The 19193-nt window shown below is 39.6% G+C and overlaps 1 protein-coding gene across 3 annotated transcripts in view; it reads right to left on the reverse strand.

Moving 5' to 3' along the window:
* The window catches only part of JADE3 (jade family PHD finger 3), a 138884-nt gene that overhangs the window by 4513 nt on the left and 115178 nt on the right, over window positions 1–19193 (reverse strand). For all 3 annotated transcript variants that reach the window (XM_027533555.1, XM_027533554.1, XM_027533556.1), the window contains 3 exons: window positions 17170–17286; window positions 4700–5170; window positions 2824–2941 (listed from right to left, as the gene is read on the reverse strand). In XM_027533555.1, coding sequence (XP_027389356.1) covers window positions 2824–2941; window positions 4700–5170; window positions 17170–17286 — 706 coding nt within the window. The remainder of the gene's footprint in view (window positions 1–2823; window positions 2942–4699; window positions 5171–17169; window positions 17287–19193) is intronic.

Genomic DNA, 19193 nt, shown 5'->3' on the forward strand with positions numbered 1-19193 from the left:
ATGTTGGAGAGGATGTGGAAAAAAAGGAACACTTGTACACTGTTGGTGGGTGTGTAAATTGCTGCAGCCACTATGGAAAACAGTAGGGAGGTTCCTCAAAAAGCTAAAATTATAACTACTATAGGACCCAGCAATTCCACTCCTGGGTATATACCTGGAAAAAAACAAAAACACTATTTTGAAAAGGTATGTGCATCCTAATTTTCACAGCAGCACTATTTACAATAGCCAACATATGGAAGCAACTGAAAAGCCCATGAACAGAAGAATGGATGAAGAAGAGGTTATATATATATATACACACACACATATACATACACATATATATATACACACAATGGAATATTACTCAACCATAAAAAGAATGAAATTCTACCATGTGCAGCAACATGGATTAACCCAGAGAATATGCTAAGTGAAATACGTTAGCAGCAAAAGACAAATACTTTATGACATCACTTATATGTGGAATCTAAAAAATAATACAAATGATTATATATGCAAAACAAACAGACTCACAGATATAGAAAATAAACCAGTGGTTAGCAAAGGAGAGAGGGAAAGGGGGAGGGAAAAATTAGGGTATGGGATTGAGAGATACAAACTAGTACGTATAAAATAAACAACAAGGATATATTGTATAGCACAGGGAATTATAGCCATTATCTTTTAGTAACTTTTAATGGAGTACAATCTGTAAAAATACTGAATTACTATGCTGTACACCTGAAACTAATATAATTTTGTAAAGCAACTATATTTCAATAAAAAAATAAACAAATAAAGGCATACATTCTTACAGCAGAGTTCACGTGACCACTCTTCCAAATACTGAACAAATACCTGTGTTTGATATGTGCATATAGCAGCTGAAGTTAGCTGAACTAGAGGTTAGGGTGGGGATTGCTACAGGTGGAAAACTTAGCACTGCCACTTTTTGCTGTGTGACTCCCAACCTCTTCACCTCTGTTCTCCTAGTCTGTAAAAATAATCACAAAGACTAGTGTGATGCCTCATACATCCTTTCTGCTCCTTCTATTTCTGAAAAGAATGTCACTAGCAGTGGTTTAGAATAGGGTCTTCCTATTTGTGTGTCTGTACATGTGCATGAGTGGGTACCGCATAGCATTCAGAACTTGCCTGAATGTTCGGGCTTCCCTGGCGGCGCAGGTGATAAAGAATCTGCCTGCAATGTGGTAGACCCAGGTTCGATCCCTGGGTCAGGAAGATCCCCTTGAGAAGGGAATGGCACTCTGGTATTATTGCCTGGGAAATCCCATGGACAGAGGAGCCTGGCAGGCTCCATACAGTCCATTGGGTTGCAAAGAGTCAGACATGACTGAGCCACCAACACTTTCCCTTTCTTTTACTCTGAACATAGACATTTCAGATCACACCCTCCAGTCTTCCTAAAGCAAGTCAAATACAAACTCATAAGAATGTAGTACAGGTTTTGGTGGTTCCCATATATTTTATGTCCTTAACTTAAAATAATTTCTTCACTATGAATGACCATCATGGAGGTGTGGGGCAGGTTTTGTAGTGGCAAGCCCCCCAGAAAAGAATCATGATGTTTCTGCCAATCATGATATTTCTGCTGCTATGGGCTTGGCCTTGGGAGTACTGGCAATCAATTACCTGGTTATATCAACCCTATAATCATATTTATGACAAGTATTCCTCTCTATTATTCTGAGTGTTCTGAAATCAAAAGGGCACTAGTATCAAACAATTTATTTTTGTATAAGGACTTGACCTTTGCCCATTACCATCTCACTGTAGCCTCACAAAGATGACATACAGAAAAGACAACTATTAGGTGCCTCAATGGACATCTGTTCCCTAAAGGTCTAAACTGAACACTCAGCCCCCACTTCTACCAGAGCCTGCCATCTGTTGCTGCCACAAGCAGTTATGGGGCTGGGTCCCACTAATTAGAAGTCACATGGTCTAGGGGCCAATTTCCTTGGCACCATGGAAGCTCTTCCTGCTGTCCTCTGGTTCTCCTTGTCTTGTCTATCATGGTACTCTTATGGCTGAGCAGCCCTGCTGTTTCCTCCTACACCATTCTGCCGTGGCCTGTGATCCTCACAACTTTCCATAAGACTTTGACACCTACCTCACACCTTATTTCTGGGTGTCTCTCTTGCTCTATAGCTGGCCCTTGGCAGAAGCTGGATTCTGCACACATTGCCCAGTGACCCCTAGTTGCCCAGGCTCTGCCACTGACCTCTGTATTAAATGAGGCAAAGGGAGGTTACAAATATCTCTGAATATGACTGTCATCATTCCAGCCAAGCTCCTATGCTTAGAGTACTGTAATTATGTTCACTTGTTTCTCTCACCAAGTGGGCAGAGTTCTCTGAAGGAAGGAATTCTGTCTTGCTCACTGCTCTGTCTTCTAGCTCAGCTCTTAGTTCATAGGAGGTGCTCAACAAACGTCAGTGAATAAGTGAAAAGATAAGAACCCAGATCTCCTACTAAATTCTGGCTAAGGATTTGTTATTAATATAACAGACTGTTAGGATGAGTAACCCTGGAATTAAATGTTTTCCGGAAACTAGGATCAGATCGTATCCTACTGATTTCTAAATGAATCCAATGATTTTAGAATCATTTCATGGCTCCAACTAACAGCCTCTAATATCTGTCTGGGACATAAGTTATCTGTCCTAGACCTGCAACTCCACCAACCCTACCCTGGGATTTCTTGCCTCATGAGTCAACAGTGAAATGGGCCATGTTACATCATGGTTGGACTAGAACAAATGAATTTAAAAGATTTTTAAGTGAAACAATTGATATAAGATTTATACAGCTTACCTGCAGCAACTTCCTCATTAGCAAGCTTGACTTGCAAACCAAAGATCTGTTCTTGTAATTTGTTGTATGATAGTTTCATTTTTTCTCGTCTGCTTATCATGTAGCACAGGTTTCGGACCTGTAAGCCCAACCCCCAACAAATAAGAGAGTTTTGTCATGTTACACAAACCTGACAACTGAACATTGTTTGGCTAAAATTAAGACAACTTAATTTTACGTCACATGGCATGGGGGGCTGAGGAGAGAAGACAGAATCTAAAAGCTGCATAAAGAGAGCCGCTACATAGGTATTCACATGGCACGGTCAATGGTGGGATCATGGTTCCCATATCAATCAGCAGCACAAGCAAAAGCTCCAAAGCTACCTTCTCAAGTCTACTCTTCCTTTGGCATCATGGGCTTGATATTTATCTGTGCAGTCAGGCTAGAAAACTGAATGATGACTTAACAGTTTAGCTTTCCCTTTAGATCCCTGAGTAAATGGTGGCAATGCTGGATCCAGTATTCTAATGAGTGCTGGACCAGTAGGATAAAAGTCTGCTGGGAAGACTGGAAGTAGCTTTTTTTGCTCACACTTCCAGCTCAGTCAAGTTTCCATAGCCACAAGGGTGAAATCCTCACTCTCTCATGCTCTCCCATCTGGACAAGTTACTCAAACTTTCTGTGTCCCAGTTTATTCATCTGAAAATAGGGATAACTGTACCTTCTTCTTATGCATGTCAGGATTATGAGTTAATATTTACAAAATGCTTAGAAGAGTGGTACCACATAGTAAGTGCTATATATATGTGTGAGTTAAATTTTAAAAAGTGAGTAAAATCAACCCTGCATATTCACTGGAAGGACTGAAGCTGAACCTGCAATACTCTGGCCACCTGATGTGAAGAACCGACTCCTGGAAAAGACCCTGATGCTGGGAAAGACTGAAGGCAGGAGGAGAAGGGGATAGCAGAGGACAAGATGTTTGGATGGTATCACTGACTGAAAGGACATGAGTTTGAGCAAACTCTGGGAGATGGTGAAGGACTGGGAAGCCTGGCATGCTGCAGTCCATGGGGTCGCAAAGAGTCGGACATGACTGAGTGACTGAACAACAAAAAATCTATTAGTTCCTCTCCAAGTTCTGGTAGCACAGAAAAAAACAAGCTACCATTACACTTGATTATAAGATTCTCTAGGGTAAACACAGGACCTAACTTATCTTTAAATCCCTGCAGTACCTAATTTAGTGTGAGTGAGTGTGTGTGTGTGTGTGTGTGTGTGTGTATCTCATGAGTTACACTGAATTATCTGGCACAGAGGCTCTCAACCAGGAGTAATTTTTCACCCCTAGAGGGCATCTGGTAATTTGGGAACATTTTTGGTTATCACAACTGGGCATGTTGGGGGTTTGCTACTAGCATCTAGTGGGTAGAGGCTGGGGATACTGCTAAACATTTTATAGTGTCCCCCACAATAAAGAACCATCCAGTCCCAAATGTCAATAGTACCAAGTTTAAGAAACTCTAATCTGGCACTTTCCTAAGCAAAATTCATTCTTTCTTCAGCCTGCAGTCTCATAAGTGTGTCAGTAAAATATAGCTGAGCCAATTTAGGTTTAACAGTGGAAAAAAAGTAAACCAAATGAAATATTTATTTCATATTTAAGGTTCATAAAGCATCTAAGTGAGGACAGACTCTTCTATTCTCTGATGTGTCTAGCAGAATTTCAACTAAGCCCAACATTTGGGGCCACAATGAAATCAGAAGATAAACAAGGGCATAGAAGCCTATACTACAAATATAAATGGGTTATTTTTTTTTTTAATCTGGAAGTGTGGCCTCCATTCCTATGCAGACCAAGATGTATACACTAGGTCATAGTTGGTCACCTTACCCTCTCTAGGTCTTGCCGCAGGTGCATAAACATTCTCATGCGAGTGTGAATACTCTCTTCTCTTGGCTGTACCAGGACATTTTCTTCTTCCTCTTTTGGAGGAAATAATGGCTTATTGAAGTTACTCTTGCGCTTCAGCTTCCAGTAGTTATAGATGAAGTCCACAATTAGCATGGGCAGCCCCAGCTCTGTGGCCACATCTTCCACATTGACCATGGAATAGAACTCCTCCTCCAGCTCCCGAAGCTTCTGTGCCCGTAGACTGGTCTTCTCACTCTTGGCCTGGCTCTGCTCTGAAGCCCTGTGTAGGGGGTACTCGGACTCCCTGAGCTTTTGCCTGCTTTGGCTGTGTTTGAGGCAGTATGACTTGAACTTTACTTCATCCCCCTTATCTAGGATGGTCTTCATTTCTAGGCTGTGCTCAAAGGCACAGGTGACATGGAAGGCAGTGATGCAACTTTTTATTGAGCACTGTGGGGAGAAAAGATGTGTTAAGGCAGCAGGGCTGTGTGGGGAAGAGGAAGCTCTATATACCTGGGCCTAAACTGAGAGCTCATAGGAAGCAAAGGAAAGACAGGGAGAAAGTTGGTCTTAAACTGACTATGACAGACACCTTACAAGTAAGCCCGGAAATCTGCTCTTTTACAAAACAGTAAAAACAGAGGCAAAAAAATATTTTTTTTTCAAACTCTTCTTTAAATTTTAGCACAAGCGTTAAGTTTTTCTGAGAATTGTTCTTTGGCCCCTATAAAGAGTCATGCTGTATCTTTTCTGTGACCCCAATATCACCTCATCATATGCTTCTATAATGGTCCTTTTAAACTATACTTAGAGCATAACAAATGTAAAATTCCTGGCCATGGTTCTTAAAGACAGAAGCTGTGTCATTCATCTTTGCATTGTCATCAACTATTGAACTAGCAAGTGCTCAAGAAATGCTTCTGAACAAATGAAAGAAAACCAGAATCAATATTACTGCCAGAACAGCTACTGGTTCTAAAAACGTCACAGGAACTCCAATATTTAAGTAACCTAACTTCTTGAAATTGGTCTTATAGAACTGTGCTGTCCAACATGGTAGCTAAGGTAGCCAACTGGCTATCTTAAATTACATATAAAATAAAATTAAAATTACATACAATTAAAAATTCAATTCCTTAGTCACACTAGCCACATTTCAACCATACTGGACAGCACAAATTTCCATCACATCATAGAAAGTTCTACTGGACAGTATGGTTACAGACAATCTGGAATTAAGTTTACAATATTCTTCCATTCATAGATGTAACACATTTCTTAGGTATCACTATGGGATATGCACTGAGGATTCACAGGGAGGCAAAGAGAACCTAGCCCATGACTGCTAGACTCTTGTGCTTCAGTTAGTTTCAATTACCATTTGTTATGGCTATGTTACGATTTTCCTTCCAAGGATTTAACATGCACATGTATTTATATTTTTTTTGCAAATAAAAGAAGGAAAGCAATGGAGGATTTGTTTCAAAAGATATAGTGGGAATTCCCATGATTAAAGCCAAGTCTCACATCTTTTGGAAACACCCATCTGGAGGGCAGACTGCTCAATTATCTATATGTTGGGTTTTTGATAACAAAACATAGAGAAGGACCTTGGATACAAATAAAGACTAAAAAAATGCAAAACCTGGCAGGCCTCCTTAAAGACTGAGAAATTCAACACTTGAGAGAATACTGGCAACACAAGAAAAGATATTCAACATTGCTCATTATTAGAGAAATGCAAACCAAAATAATAGTGAGTTATCACCTCATGCTGGTTAGAATGGCCATCATCAAAAAAATTTACAAACTATAAATGCTGGAGAGGATGCAGAGAAAAGGGAACTCTCTTGCACTGCTGATGAGAATGTAAATTGATAAAACCAGTAAGGAGAACAGTGTGGAGATTTCTTTAAAAACTAGGAATAAAGCTACCATATAATTCAGTAACATATAGCTCAGTAATCCCATTACTGGGCATGTACTCTGAAAAACTGTAATTCAAGACACATGTACCCCCAATATTCATTGAAGCACTATTTATAATAGCTAGGACATGGAAGCAACCTAGATGACCATCAACAGATGAATGGATAAAGAAGTTGTGGTACATATATACAGTGGAATATCTGCCATAAAAAATGAACAAATTTGAGTCAGTTGAAATGAGGTGGATATACCTATAGCCTGTTATACAGAGTGAAGTCAGTCAGAAAGAGAAAAACAACTATCGTGTGTTAATGCATATATATGGAATATAGAAAAATGGTACTGATGAATCTATCTGCAGGGAAGGACACAGACGTAGAGGACTGTCTTGTGGGCACAGCAAGGGAAGGAGAAGGTGCGAGGAATCGAGACAGTAGCACTGACATATATACACTACCATGTGTAAAACAGATAGCTAACGAAAAGCTGCTATATAACACAGGGAGCCCAGCCCAGCACTCTGTGACGACCTAGAAGGGTAGGATGGGGGGCTGCGAGGAAGGCTCAAGAGTGAGGGGATATATATATGTGTGTGCACACACACACACACTTATGGTTGATGTGTTGTTGTATAGTAGAAACCACAACATAGTAAAGCAATTATCCTCCAATTAAAAAAAAGAATACTGGCAACCACAAAAGCTTTAATGGGAGCAGATTCCACTTAATCTAATTTCACAGGATAAAGAATTCCAAGGATGAACAACAATTCAAAGATTATCTTATCCAACCTCACACGTGTTATTACTTGTGAAAGTAGTTAAAGTGTTAGTTGCTTAGTTGTGTCTGAATCTTTGCGACCCCATGGACTGTAGCCCACCAGGGTCCTCTGTCCATGGAATTCTCCAGGCAAGAATATTGGAGTATGTTGCCATTTCCTTCTCCAGGGGATCTTCCCGACTCAGGGATTGAACCCGTGTCTCCTGAATTGCAGGTGGATTCTTTATTGTCTGAGCAACCAGGGAAGCCCATTATTACTTGTACTTCCTGTAAAGTACCTGATTTTATACCTAAACTGGCCCCTACCCTCAACTCCTACTTTTCAGTTAAGTGGTACTCTAGCCACCTACTGCATTCCTAAAACAGCCCACCCCAACTTAGCTTAACTGGAAGAGTTTGTTCCATTACATTGAAATTTGTATCCTTAAAAATTCTATGATTTGAAAAGCCTCAAGAAAACAAGGATGATGAAAAGCCCAAACTATACTTTTATCTGGATACCTTCTGTTATCTGAAACTAACTGGTCGTTTAAAAAACAAGTAGCAAAAGGCATTCCATAGGAAAAGGTTAAAAATGTTGGGCATAGTGCTCTTCTGCTGTTTAATAGACAAAAATATGGGAAGAGAAAGCAAAAGGAATGTTTTCTTTTCAAGGAGATGAGTGTGTGACATAAAACTGATGGGAAGCTAAAAACAGATCATCTCTCTTAGATCAAATTTATAAAATATAGAGACATAAATATAAATTACTCAAAATAAAAGACAATAATATGAACAAGAATTAGGTACTTAGATGAAAAATGAAATGTCCCTAGGAAACTGCCATAAAATCCATCTAGTTTCAAAAAAGGTCATTCTAAGGTCATACTCAAAGCTGGAAGTCCACATACATATCTTGGTGATAAAGGAGAAATGCTAACCAATCAAATAACTTTTTACTTTTTTCCAAAAATATATATTTGGCACATTCTATTAAACAAAATGCTTTTGTAAATATCTCATTTCTACTGTAATCACTTAAGGTGACAGGAGTGGTGGTGTTTTAATGCTCATTTAAAAAGAACAGCTTTACTGAGATATAATTTACACACCACAAAACTCATCAATTTTAAGTATACATTTCAATGTTTTTAGTGTATTTACAGAGTTGTACAACCATCACCACTATGTAATTCCAGTACATTTTCATGACCCCCAAAAGAAATCTCATTTCTATTTGCCACTCCCTGTTCCCAATCCCAGCCCTGAGCAACCACTAATCTACTTTGTGTCTCTATAGAAATGCCTAGTCTGGGCATTTCATGTAAGTGGAATCATAGGTGGCAGTTTATATCTGGTTTCTTTCTTAGCATGTTTTTAAGGTTCGTCCATGTTGCAGTATGTATTAGAATTTCATCCTTTTAAAAATATGGCCAAATAATATTCCATTATATTGGATATACCGCATTTGTTTATCCATTCTTCAGTTGATGGACATTTAGACTATTTTTACTTTTTAGCTATTATGAAATAATGCTGCTATGAAGATTTGTGTACCAGTTTTTGTGTGGACATATGTTTTCATTTCTCTTTGGTAACATGCAATAAAGGATTAACTTTGCCAAAGAAAACTTTGGCCCTTTGCCTCTAGCTCCTGAGAGGTAACCTCTTAACCTTCAGAATGTCCTGTCTGATAAGAGTGTCTTTATTTACCTGAAGGCCTTGGGCCATGTCAGCTAGTCTCTGCTAACAATGTGATTTATGGTGGAAGCTCTGAGTCATGTGGTATCAGCCTGACCTTTGGAGGGACTGGAGAGCCTAGAGACTAAGTCCAGCTATGCAGGTGGTCAGTCATGTCTACGTGACCAACTCCTAATAAAATCTCTGAACCCCAAGGCTTGAGTGGTTTTGCTGGTTGGCAATACTCTGTGTGTATTATCATACATCAATGCTGAGAAAAATAAGCACTATCCACAAGATTCCACTTAAAGAGGAAACTGGAAGCTCTGTGCCTGGTCTCTTCTGGACCCTGCCCTATGCACCTCTTCCTTTTGCTGATTTTAATCTGTATTCTTTCACTGTAATAAACTATGACTGTGAGTGTAATTGTCTTTTGAGTTCTGTGAGTCCTTCTAATGAATTATTGAATTTGAGGGTGGTCTTGGGGACCTCTAACTTGTAGATATATACTTAGAAGTGGAATTACCAAGACATATAGTAACTCTAGCTTCCCTGGTGCCTCAGACGGTAAAGCGTCTGCCTGCAACGTGGGAGACCCGGGTTTGATTCCTGGGTTGGGAAGATCCCCTGAAGAAAGAAATGGCAATCCACTCCAGCACTCTTGCCTGGAAAATCCCATGGATGGAGGAGCCTGATAGGCTACAGTTCATGGGGTCGCAAAGAGTCGGACACGACTGAGCGATTTCACTTTCACTTTCATAGTAACTCTATGTCTAACTTTTTGAAGAATTGCCAAACTGTTTTCCACAGTAGTTATGCATTTTACATTCCCACCAGCAACACATAAGTGTTCTAATTTCTCCACCTTCTTGCCAATAATTGTTATTGTCTGCTTTTTTGATTATTACCACCCTAATGAGTATGAAGTAATATCTCACTGTGGTTTACTTTTAAAGGGGTTAAGAAGAAATAATTTTCTACTTATTTTTCAGAAATTATAGAAGAGAAATGAGTTTTTGAAATACTTCCATTAGAGGGAAAATGCTATCCTTACATGTTCACATTTGTAAGGGGAGTTGGAGTTTCTTGTGGGATGAGAATTGAATCAGATAGGGTGGTTAGAATAAAAATCTTTGAAAAAGAACACCAGAGACTGATTTAGGAATTAAATTGTTTCTTGCCTCTTTAAAGAAATATTTTATTACCCGCCCTAAAAGAAAACAGTGTGTACTCCTCAAAAGCAGATAACATCTGTGCTGAACACCATGGGCCTGGTGCATTTGTCCTCAGCAGTTTTTATCCTGCTGCAGGGCAGTGTCCATTTGGTTGCCCTTAATACCTAGTAATCTGTGAACAGACAAATGGGTGATATCAGAGCAATTTTCTCAAAGTCTGGTCACTGACACCATGTCATAAATGGTTCAAAGTCAGCCTACAAAACTTATTTAGCTGTTATGTACTTAAATTCTAGCACCAACAGTGGCCACCAGTCTTTCTGATCTCTCATCCCTAAGGGTCTGCAAGGTCTGATGGGTGATGTCACTTGAGTGTTATTTAACTTTTCTCATGTTTGTATCTGGTCTCCCTTAATAGACTATACATGCCGGAAGGCAAGAACCAGAAATATCTTAGAACAGGAACAATCTGTATTCACAAATAAAATTTGGAATATATGAAAAAAATATTAAGGTGCTTTCTCTCTTTTTTTTTTTTGGTGCCCTTTAATCTTAGTATTTAATTTCCTTTTCTACTAGTACCATCTTTAACAGTCACTGAGTAGACATACTTGCATTTCCCCACTTGTCAAAGATTTTCACTTGTTTTAAAAAAGTTCACTTCCCTCATAGTCAAAAGCTATTTACTGTTAGCCTAACAGTAAACTCCTGGCTGCCCATCAATTTATTCTGACTTCAATATACATGTATGTAACTCCAGACATGCCCACATTCCTCTACTGTCAAAAGGGGCACCTATACCAGCACCAAGTGTCTAATGATTCTAGACACTTGGTGCTGGCGGATGAATGCCAGGACATCAACAAAGTCAGACTGATGCCAGGAAATAATATTAATATGAACAGTAACAAGTACAACTACTAGTATCACAAATATTTACTGAGTGTTCAGTATCTGTTAGGCACTGTGTTAAGTTCTTCACCACCTCCTTAAGTAGGTACTATTTTATCATCTCCATTTATAGATGTGGAAACTGAGGAACAGATCTGGTAGGTAACTTCCTCAAGACTACATAACAAACAAGAGATGGAACCAGGATTTGGACCCCAGAAATCTGGCTTCAAATGTCATATTTTTAACAACTGTTCTTTCTTTTTTTTTTTCCTCAAGGAAGGCCTAAAACATCTAGATTTAGGCTTAATGGGGCTTGAAGATAAGATACATAAGGACCCTAAAGGAATTCTGGAAAGGTGGCAGATAGACTGTATGTCCACGGTCTAGGCAAAATTCGGAGCTGTCTGGGGCATCTGTTTCTAACCCAGTCTTTAGAATCTGTTCCAGGATTACCAGAAACTTTCATCCTCAGAAGAAAGGTTCTAGCTCCCAGATATGGAGGCTGTAGATAGTGGCTAGTCTAGACCCCAAAACCACCAGTGTAAGATTCTATTCTTGCCAAATGAATGTTTCCAAATCCAAAGAAGGGGAGAGATGTGGGTATTCCCCACTGCTGGAAGGTAGGAAGAATTAAGAAATCTCCATGAAGATTTTATAAAGCAAAGTACTCGAAATGTGTGACTAATCACAAATACCCTTAAATAAACCTCTGAAAAACAATGATGTTAATAAAACTTGACCCCCACCCATATTCGGCTTATACTAGTGTAGAGTGTGCTTTGTTTTCCTAGCTGACATCTAGTTTTACTGTGGCAAAAGAGACCAAAACCCCTTTTCCCTTTTAAGCCACCATTAAGTTAATTCCAAACTGGTAAGTAATTTAGAATCTTGTTTCCTGTATGGGAATCAATAGTAAACAAATACAGTATATTGGTATAAGCAGAACATAGGTGGAGAAAAACACAACCACACTTTACAAGGTCACCTGCAGTTCACTCTCCCTCACCTGGGGGGAAGATTTTTAATGCAGCCTGGCAGTTAAACTGCACTTTCCCAAACCAAAACACTATTTCACACCTCTTCTCTCTCTAGACTGGAGACTTCACCCACAACCTTACTCTCAGCTGATGATTCTGTTTCCTGCCTCACTGAGGAAATTACAACAATCAAAAGAGCACTATGCAGATTCCCAGCAGCACACCTACTTAATACTGTGCCTACATACTCTGCCTTTGAGTCTGTTACCCAGGAAGAACAATCTGTGTTCTTACCTGAAGCCGCCCCTCTCTCACCTACTGAAAAACCTCTATCCAACAGTTTTTCCTCTCCACTGGGTCACTCTCTTTGCATGCACACTGTTATGTTCTATATGTTAACAAGCAAACATACAGTGTTAAGTGTTAGTCGCTCAGTTGTGTCCGACTCTTTGTGACCCCATGGACTGCAGCCCACCAGGCTCCTCTGTCCATGAGATTTTCCAGGTAAGGATACTGGAGTGGGTTGCCATTTCCTTCTCCAGGGGATCTTCCCGACCCAGGGATCGAACCTGGGTCTCCTGCACTGCAGGCAGATTCTTTATCGACTGAGCTACAGTAATACACAGGGAACTGGTTCTAGACTTCCTGTGGGTACCAAAATCCATGGATGCTTAATCCCTTATATACTGATAAAATGGCGAAGTATTTACATGTAACCTATTCATATCCTCCCATACTTTAAATCATTATAAAAGCTAATACAATGCAAATGCTATGTAATAGTTGTCTGCGCAAGGCAAATTCAAATTTCCTTTTTGGAACTCCCTGGAATTTTTTCTGAATATTTTCAATTTGCCATTGGTTGAACCTGTGGATGTGGAACCTGTGGAAACAGAGGGCTGACTGTACATACTTGTTATTTCTTCCATCTTAAAGAGTGAACTTCTTTTCCCTACTTTTCCAAACTTCCTACTCTATTTCTTTGCCCTGACCTTTGGCAATGTAGCTTTTGCCATCACCACTCCACCTAAATTGCTCATCCAGATAACTAATAATCACATTGCTAAATTCAGGGATCAATTTGTAGTCCTCATCTTACTTCAGCAGTATTTTTACATCACTGATCATTCCCTTCTCCTTGAAATGCTTTCTTTCCTTGGTTTCTAGGCTATTACACTCTCTTGGTTTCCTCCTGTCTCCCTGATGACTTCTCAGTCTTCTCTGCTTTCTCTCCCTATTCCCCCAACTACTTAACGCTGGAATGCTTCAAGATCTAGTGCTTGGTACTATTCTCCTCTCTGTCTACACACACTCACTCAGTGATCTTACCCAGTTCAGGGTAAAGATATCTACACGACAATGACTCCCATATTTATGTCTTCAGAGTAAAACTTCCTCACAAACTCCCACAGACAACCATCAGTTTATTTCCACTATGATAACTGATAGACATCTCAAACTTGAATATCTAAAACTGAACTCATGTTGATCTTTCCCTCCACATCTCTTCTAACTGGAGATTATTCCATTCAGTTTATGGAAACTTTACCCTTCTCCCTGTGTGGGCCAAAATCTGGAAACATCCCCAACTCCTATCTTTCTCTCTCACCTTGCATCCTATTCGTAGCTAATCCTGTTGGCTCTATTTTCAACATTCATCCAGAACCCAATCACTTTTCACCACCTCCACAGGGCTACCACTCCAGACAAAGCCACCCCAGCCATCTCTCAAGGATTACTGTAAAAGCTTCCCAATTGCTTTTCTTGTTCCTAACCTTCCCTCCTCACAGTCTACTTCAAATAAGCAGCAAGAGTGCCTATTTTTGTTTGTAACATTTTACTATGGAAAAATCTACATAACAGCATAGAGAACACTCATTATATACTCATTATCCAGCTTCGATAATTAATGTATGACCTATCTTGTTTCATTTTTAATCTCTGTAGTACCCTGCTCTCCAGAATGTTTTGAAGCAAATCTTAGACATCATTCCATAGTGATCTGTTAAAAATATAAATCAAATTATGTCTCTCATCTGCTCAAAACCTGCCAAGGCTCCCCCTTTAAATGCTGAGCAAAAACAAAAGATCTTTTTTTTAATCTCTTGGCAGCACTGTGTGGCATGTGGCATCTTAGTTCCCCTGAAAAGGGACCAAACCCATGCCCTTTGCCTTGGAAACTTGGAGTCTTAACCACTGGACAGCCAGGAAAGTCCTCAAATAAAAGACCTTATAAGGGCCCTCGGAGAAGGCGATGGCACCCCACTCCAGTACTCTTGCACCACAGCAGCATACATCTCTACTTCACTGATCCATGTATCAACACAATGATAATTGAAGCATGGCAGGAATTCACAGAAGAAATTCTCCACCTGATACTGACCACAGCGAGGCAAGAAGAAAGTCAACATTGTTTACACCAAAGAGTTGCTGAAATCTCTTACCCAAGCCACTGCTGCCAGTTGTTGGCATAGCTAAGAATGCATGGTAACTGTAATGGAGAGGCTGGCAGATAGTTACCTAATAATCAAAGGACATTACTGAAAGTATACATTCAGTGGCTCCTAAACCAAGGAAGAAGAAAAGTTGAGCTATGCATCCTACATAGCTGGTATTTCTCCAGTGGCTTTGGATGCTGATCAGCATTTGGGAGACAGTTGAGGTGGTATAGCAAAGGTCCAAATAAGAGAGATTAGCCAGAAAGAAATACACGGGGTGTGGAGTCTGGGATTAAGGCATGACAAGATAATGATGGCTGAATTCCCAAGGAGGGTCATTATGTAGAAAATGGAGACAGTCCCCCCAAAAAACCCCAAAACATTTCTAGTTTGGGCCATTCAGAGAAGTCCACCAGAACAAAGCAACTGGAGTGACAAGTGTTATCGAGTCTTCTCATTGCTTAACCCTACTTGCTGGGAACACCAGAGTCAGAATTTTGAAGCCAGATTATCCTTTGCTTAGAACTTAATGCTGGTTCATGAAACTACATGCAACAGAGGAACTGGATGGGGAATGTTGAAACAAGTAAAATGATGAATGTATTTTCTTTTATTACCTCAACAAGAAAGCTGAGAATTAGCTATTATATATCTGTATTTTAACAACCATATTTTAAGCCACTACTTTCATTTAGTAAACTCATAGTATACTAAGCAGAGATACTACAAAAGTAAAGGTAGTACAGATGCATTACAAATTATCTGTTATAAAAAGGTGTTGGATCTGTTAAGATTGAGAAAAACTAAGACTTCATTGGAACTTCATTAAATCTCTAATTTACTCAGTAAAAAAAAAATTAAGTCTTAATTTGGAAAGACCTTTACAAAACGCAGAATCTAAACTCTAAGTAATAAAAACAAAATCCACTTCAGTGCAAATGAAAAACCCACTCCAGAATGTTTTTTCCATCCATCTATTCATCTATCTTCTACCTATTGATCTCATATTTATTGTCAATCTGCCATGTCAGGGGTTTGGAGGATCTAAGGATGAAACAGTCCAAGCTTGTAGCCTCCTAGGGAAGCTAAGACTTGTAGGTAAGTAACTACAATAGAGGGAAGAATGTGATAATATGGTGTGTTTTTTTCTCTCATCACAGTCATGCTGCCAAATTACTAACTGCTGTAAAAAAAATCATCCTTTAAAGCAGCAAATATGGGGGAAAATGCAGGGAGAACAGTAAGGACAGTAAGTAAATTAATGGATATAAATTCAATGTGCTATTATAAAATGACTATATGGTAATTATGAAAACATGGAGAATATTTTTTTTTACTGGGAAGAATGCATATTACATTTAATCTATGATACAATTAAATACAGTTATAGTTATTCAATGGGCTGACACTGGGCAGGCATTCTCCTTTGTGCTAGGGAAACAATGATGCATAACCTTGGCCCTCAAGAAGCTCATATCTGGGGAGCAATCAGGAGGGAACTTAGAAAAGCATAAAAAGGCAATGTGTTAATGCAGTAGACCCCATGGGAATAGTTTTCCTTAAACGATTTCCTCCTTATATTTGCTAAAGTGCTATAGTTAAATAAAATCAGCTGGAAAAATTTTTTTTAAAAAGCATGACAAAAAAAAAAAAAAAAAAGCAAGACAAAGTATGCAGTCCTGTCAAATGTAAAAATGAGTTTAAAAATCTACAAGATGAATCAGATAGCAAGAAACCTCATGAAACACCTAGAGACACTGTCCCTAAGCTATGACATCATATGGCCCCCTTTCTGTGAAGAAAGTAAACATGCAAACCTAACTGCAACCAGCCTGTAGCTCCTATCAAGAGGTCTGGGGAGTGGAAGGTCAGCCCTTCCTCTCTTCTTGCCAGGAAAGCCACCTTATTACATTTGGAATAAAAGGTGAGATGACATTCTGGAAAACTAGATTATGAAGGATCAATATTTCTGCCTTTTCTGGGTGTGACTGGCCATTCTCCACCCCACCCCCCCAAATGATGCTTTTGGGTGCGCCAGCTACACTTCTACTTCAAGTAGCTAAATTTCTATGCCTCAAATGTCTCAGAAAACTCTATTTGCACTACCATATGCAACAACTGTGCCTTTGAGAATGACTTTCAAGTCTATCAAACCAGAATTTATCCATTTAGATGCATCTTTCCTATCAAGTGAGATGCACTTCGTCCAACAAAAGAATCATCTGTCAAACTGCCCTGGAACCCAAGTCGTCCATCCTCCATGGGTGAGCCACATAAGAACACGGGCCTGGTTGTTTAGAAGTTATGGCTTGTTTCCACCCAGGATCATCTAGCTTCAGAACTCACCTAATTCATCAGATCTGACAGCAAAGGATGGAAATCAACCACCACTATGGCTACCGAGAAGAATAAGCTGAAGGGTCCAGAGGCAACATCCAAAAAACGGTTCCAGAAATGGTCTGCACAGTAGCAGAGCTCCAGAAGTGAGTGGGAGGTGGCTTCCTGAGTAACCTTTCAGTTAGCAGGATGCTCTAACTGGGAGGATGAGTTTGGCTAATTTGGTGTTAACCCACTCAACCACTTCTCATTGGACTTACCTGTATACAAGCACCTGTCTTCAACTTGCACAGGCTGCAGACTAAGGCCCACCGACTGGGCGGAATATGGGAGATCTTTGTGATTGGTTCCATTCTCTCAGGACAAGCAATGCTGACCTACAAATAAAACACCACCATAAGGCAGAAGGCACCAAGGCATTGCAGAAGTACCTTTCACAAACCATGAGTGGTATTATTTGCAGCTCAGAACATCAAAACAATGAGGTGAGCCATATCTCTTAAGGTTATTATGGAACTAAGAATAAATGAAACCTGTCTCTAGCCACTGCTCAGGCCTTCAATCATTTCCAGTAATATAAACAATTCATATATAGGAGGAGAGGGCAGAAGTAGAGACTAAGCATGGTTACCTTAATGAATCAAAGATATCTACATTTTACTTAGGAACCAAAGAAAGCTACTGAGGAAAGGAATTAAGATTCACAAAATCTAGCACCTCTTACATGTTTGAGATGGTGCCATATGCCTTGTTTTTTTTCATTTAACTAATGAACGATGAAAAACAGAGGCAGTGACATAATATTATTGGAAAGTAGTAGCAATCTGCAGCACATAAGTAGAAAAGATGAGGATGTTAACATTTTAAAACCAGTTTTTAAAATCATGTAACTATTACCAGCTTAGTCTATTCTCCCAGCCAAAGTAGCTTGCTTGCTTTATTTATTTTTCATTTTTTTTTGGCCATGCCACGTGTACAGGATCTTAGTTTCCTGATCAGGGATTGAACCGTGCCTCCTGCAGTAGAAGCAGAGTCCTAACGACGTACTCAAAGTAGCTTAAAAGTGAAACAAGTCTTTGAGAGGGTGCTGAAAGAAATGCTTTTTTAAAAAAGATGGAAATTTGTGTGTGTGTGTGTGTGAGTGAAAATAAGGGGTCAAGCAACTTCTGGTAAGAAGTGTTTTCTTTTCCTTCTCTTTAAAAATATATAATGTGTTCTTAAGAAACAACTTTAAAAAAGTGAAGGACCATTGAATAAGGACAGTCAAATGAGTACAAGTTCCACCCACATCAAGAAAGCAACAGTAGAAAGATCAGGGACATCTTGAACAGGCCCAAAGGTACTAGAAATCAGGTACTAGAAACCATAAGAGAAGGTCAATGGTGAGAAAGCTTCTTTTGAAAAAAAACTCTTTCTGAGTCATATTCCAGACTTTTAACATTTTTTTCAGACTTAATATTTTGAAAGAATCTGCTTTATTAGCTAGGGAATTTGCTACTGGAAATTAATGATTCTCTGGCCAGAAACCTCAGAGTTCATTTCACATGTCTATTAGCTGGATGTTCTTAGTAAGAAAAACAAAACCACTACTCAAATTAAAAAAAAATACTGACTTCTGTATCCATAAGAGGGCTTCCCAGGTGGTGCAGTGGTAAAGAATCCACCTGCCAATGCAGGTTTGGTCTCTAGGTCAGGAAGATCCCCTGGAGTAGGAAATGGGGTATTCTCCAGTATTCTTGCCTGGGAAATCCCATGGACAGAGGAGCTGGTGGGCTACAGTCCATGGGGTCGAAAAAAGTCAGACTCAGCACACATATCCACAAGAATACCGTAGTATGTACCTAGGATTTTCAGTTCAGAAGTTGCAGCTTGTAGGCTCTAGAGGATGTGGGTTCAGTAGTTGTGGTGCACGGGCCTAGTTGCCCGTGCATGTGGATTTTTCCTGGATCAGGGATTGAACTCATGTCCTCTGATTGAACCCAAGGCAGGCAGACTTTTAATCACTGGATCACCAGGGAAATCCAAGATATGGTACTTTTAAGGTAAGTGAAAAGTGAAAGTGAAGTCGCTTAGTTCTGTCCAACTCTTTGCAACCCCATGGACTATAGCCCACCAGGCTCCTCAGTCCATGGAATTTTCCAGACAAAAGTTCTGAAGTGGGTTGCCATTTCCTTCTCCAGGGGATCTTCCCAACCCAGGGATCGAACCCAGGTCTCCTGCACTATAGGCAGACACTTTACCATCTGAGCCACCAGGGATTACTTTTAAGGTAGGTTTTACCTTA

This window comes from Bos indicus x Bos taurus, chromosome X, assembly GCF_003369695.1.
Source record: "Bos indicus x Bos taurus breed Angus x Brahman F1 hybrid chromosome X, Bos_hybrid_MaternalHap_v2.0, whole genome shotgun sequence".
In the NCBI taxonomy this organism is placed as follows: domain Eukaryota; kingdom Metazoa; phylum Chordata; class Mammalia; order Artiodactyla; family Bovidae; genus Bos; species Bos indicus x Bos taurus.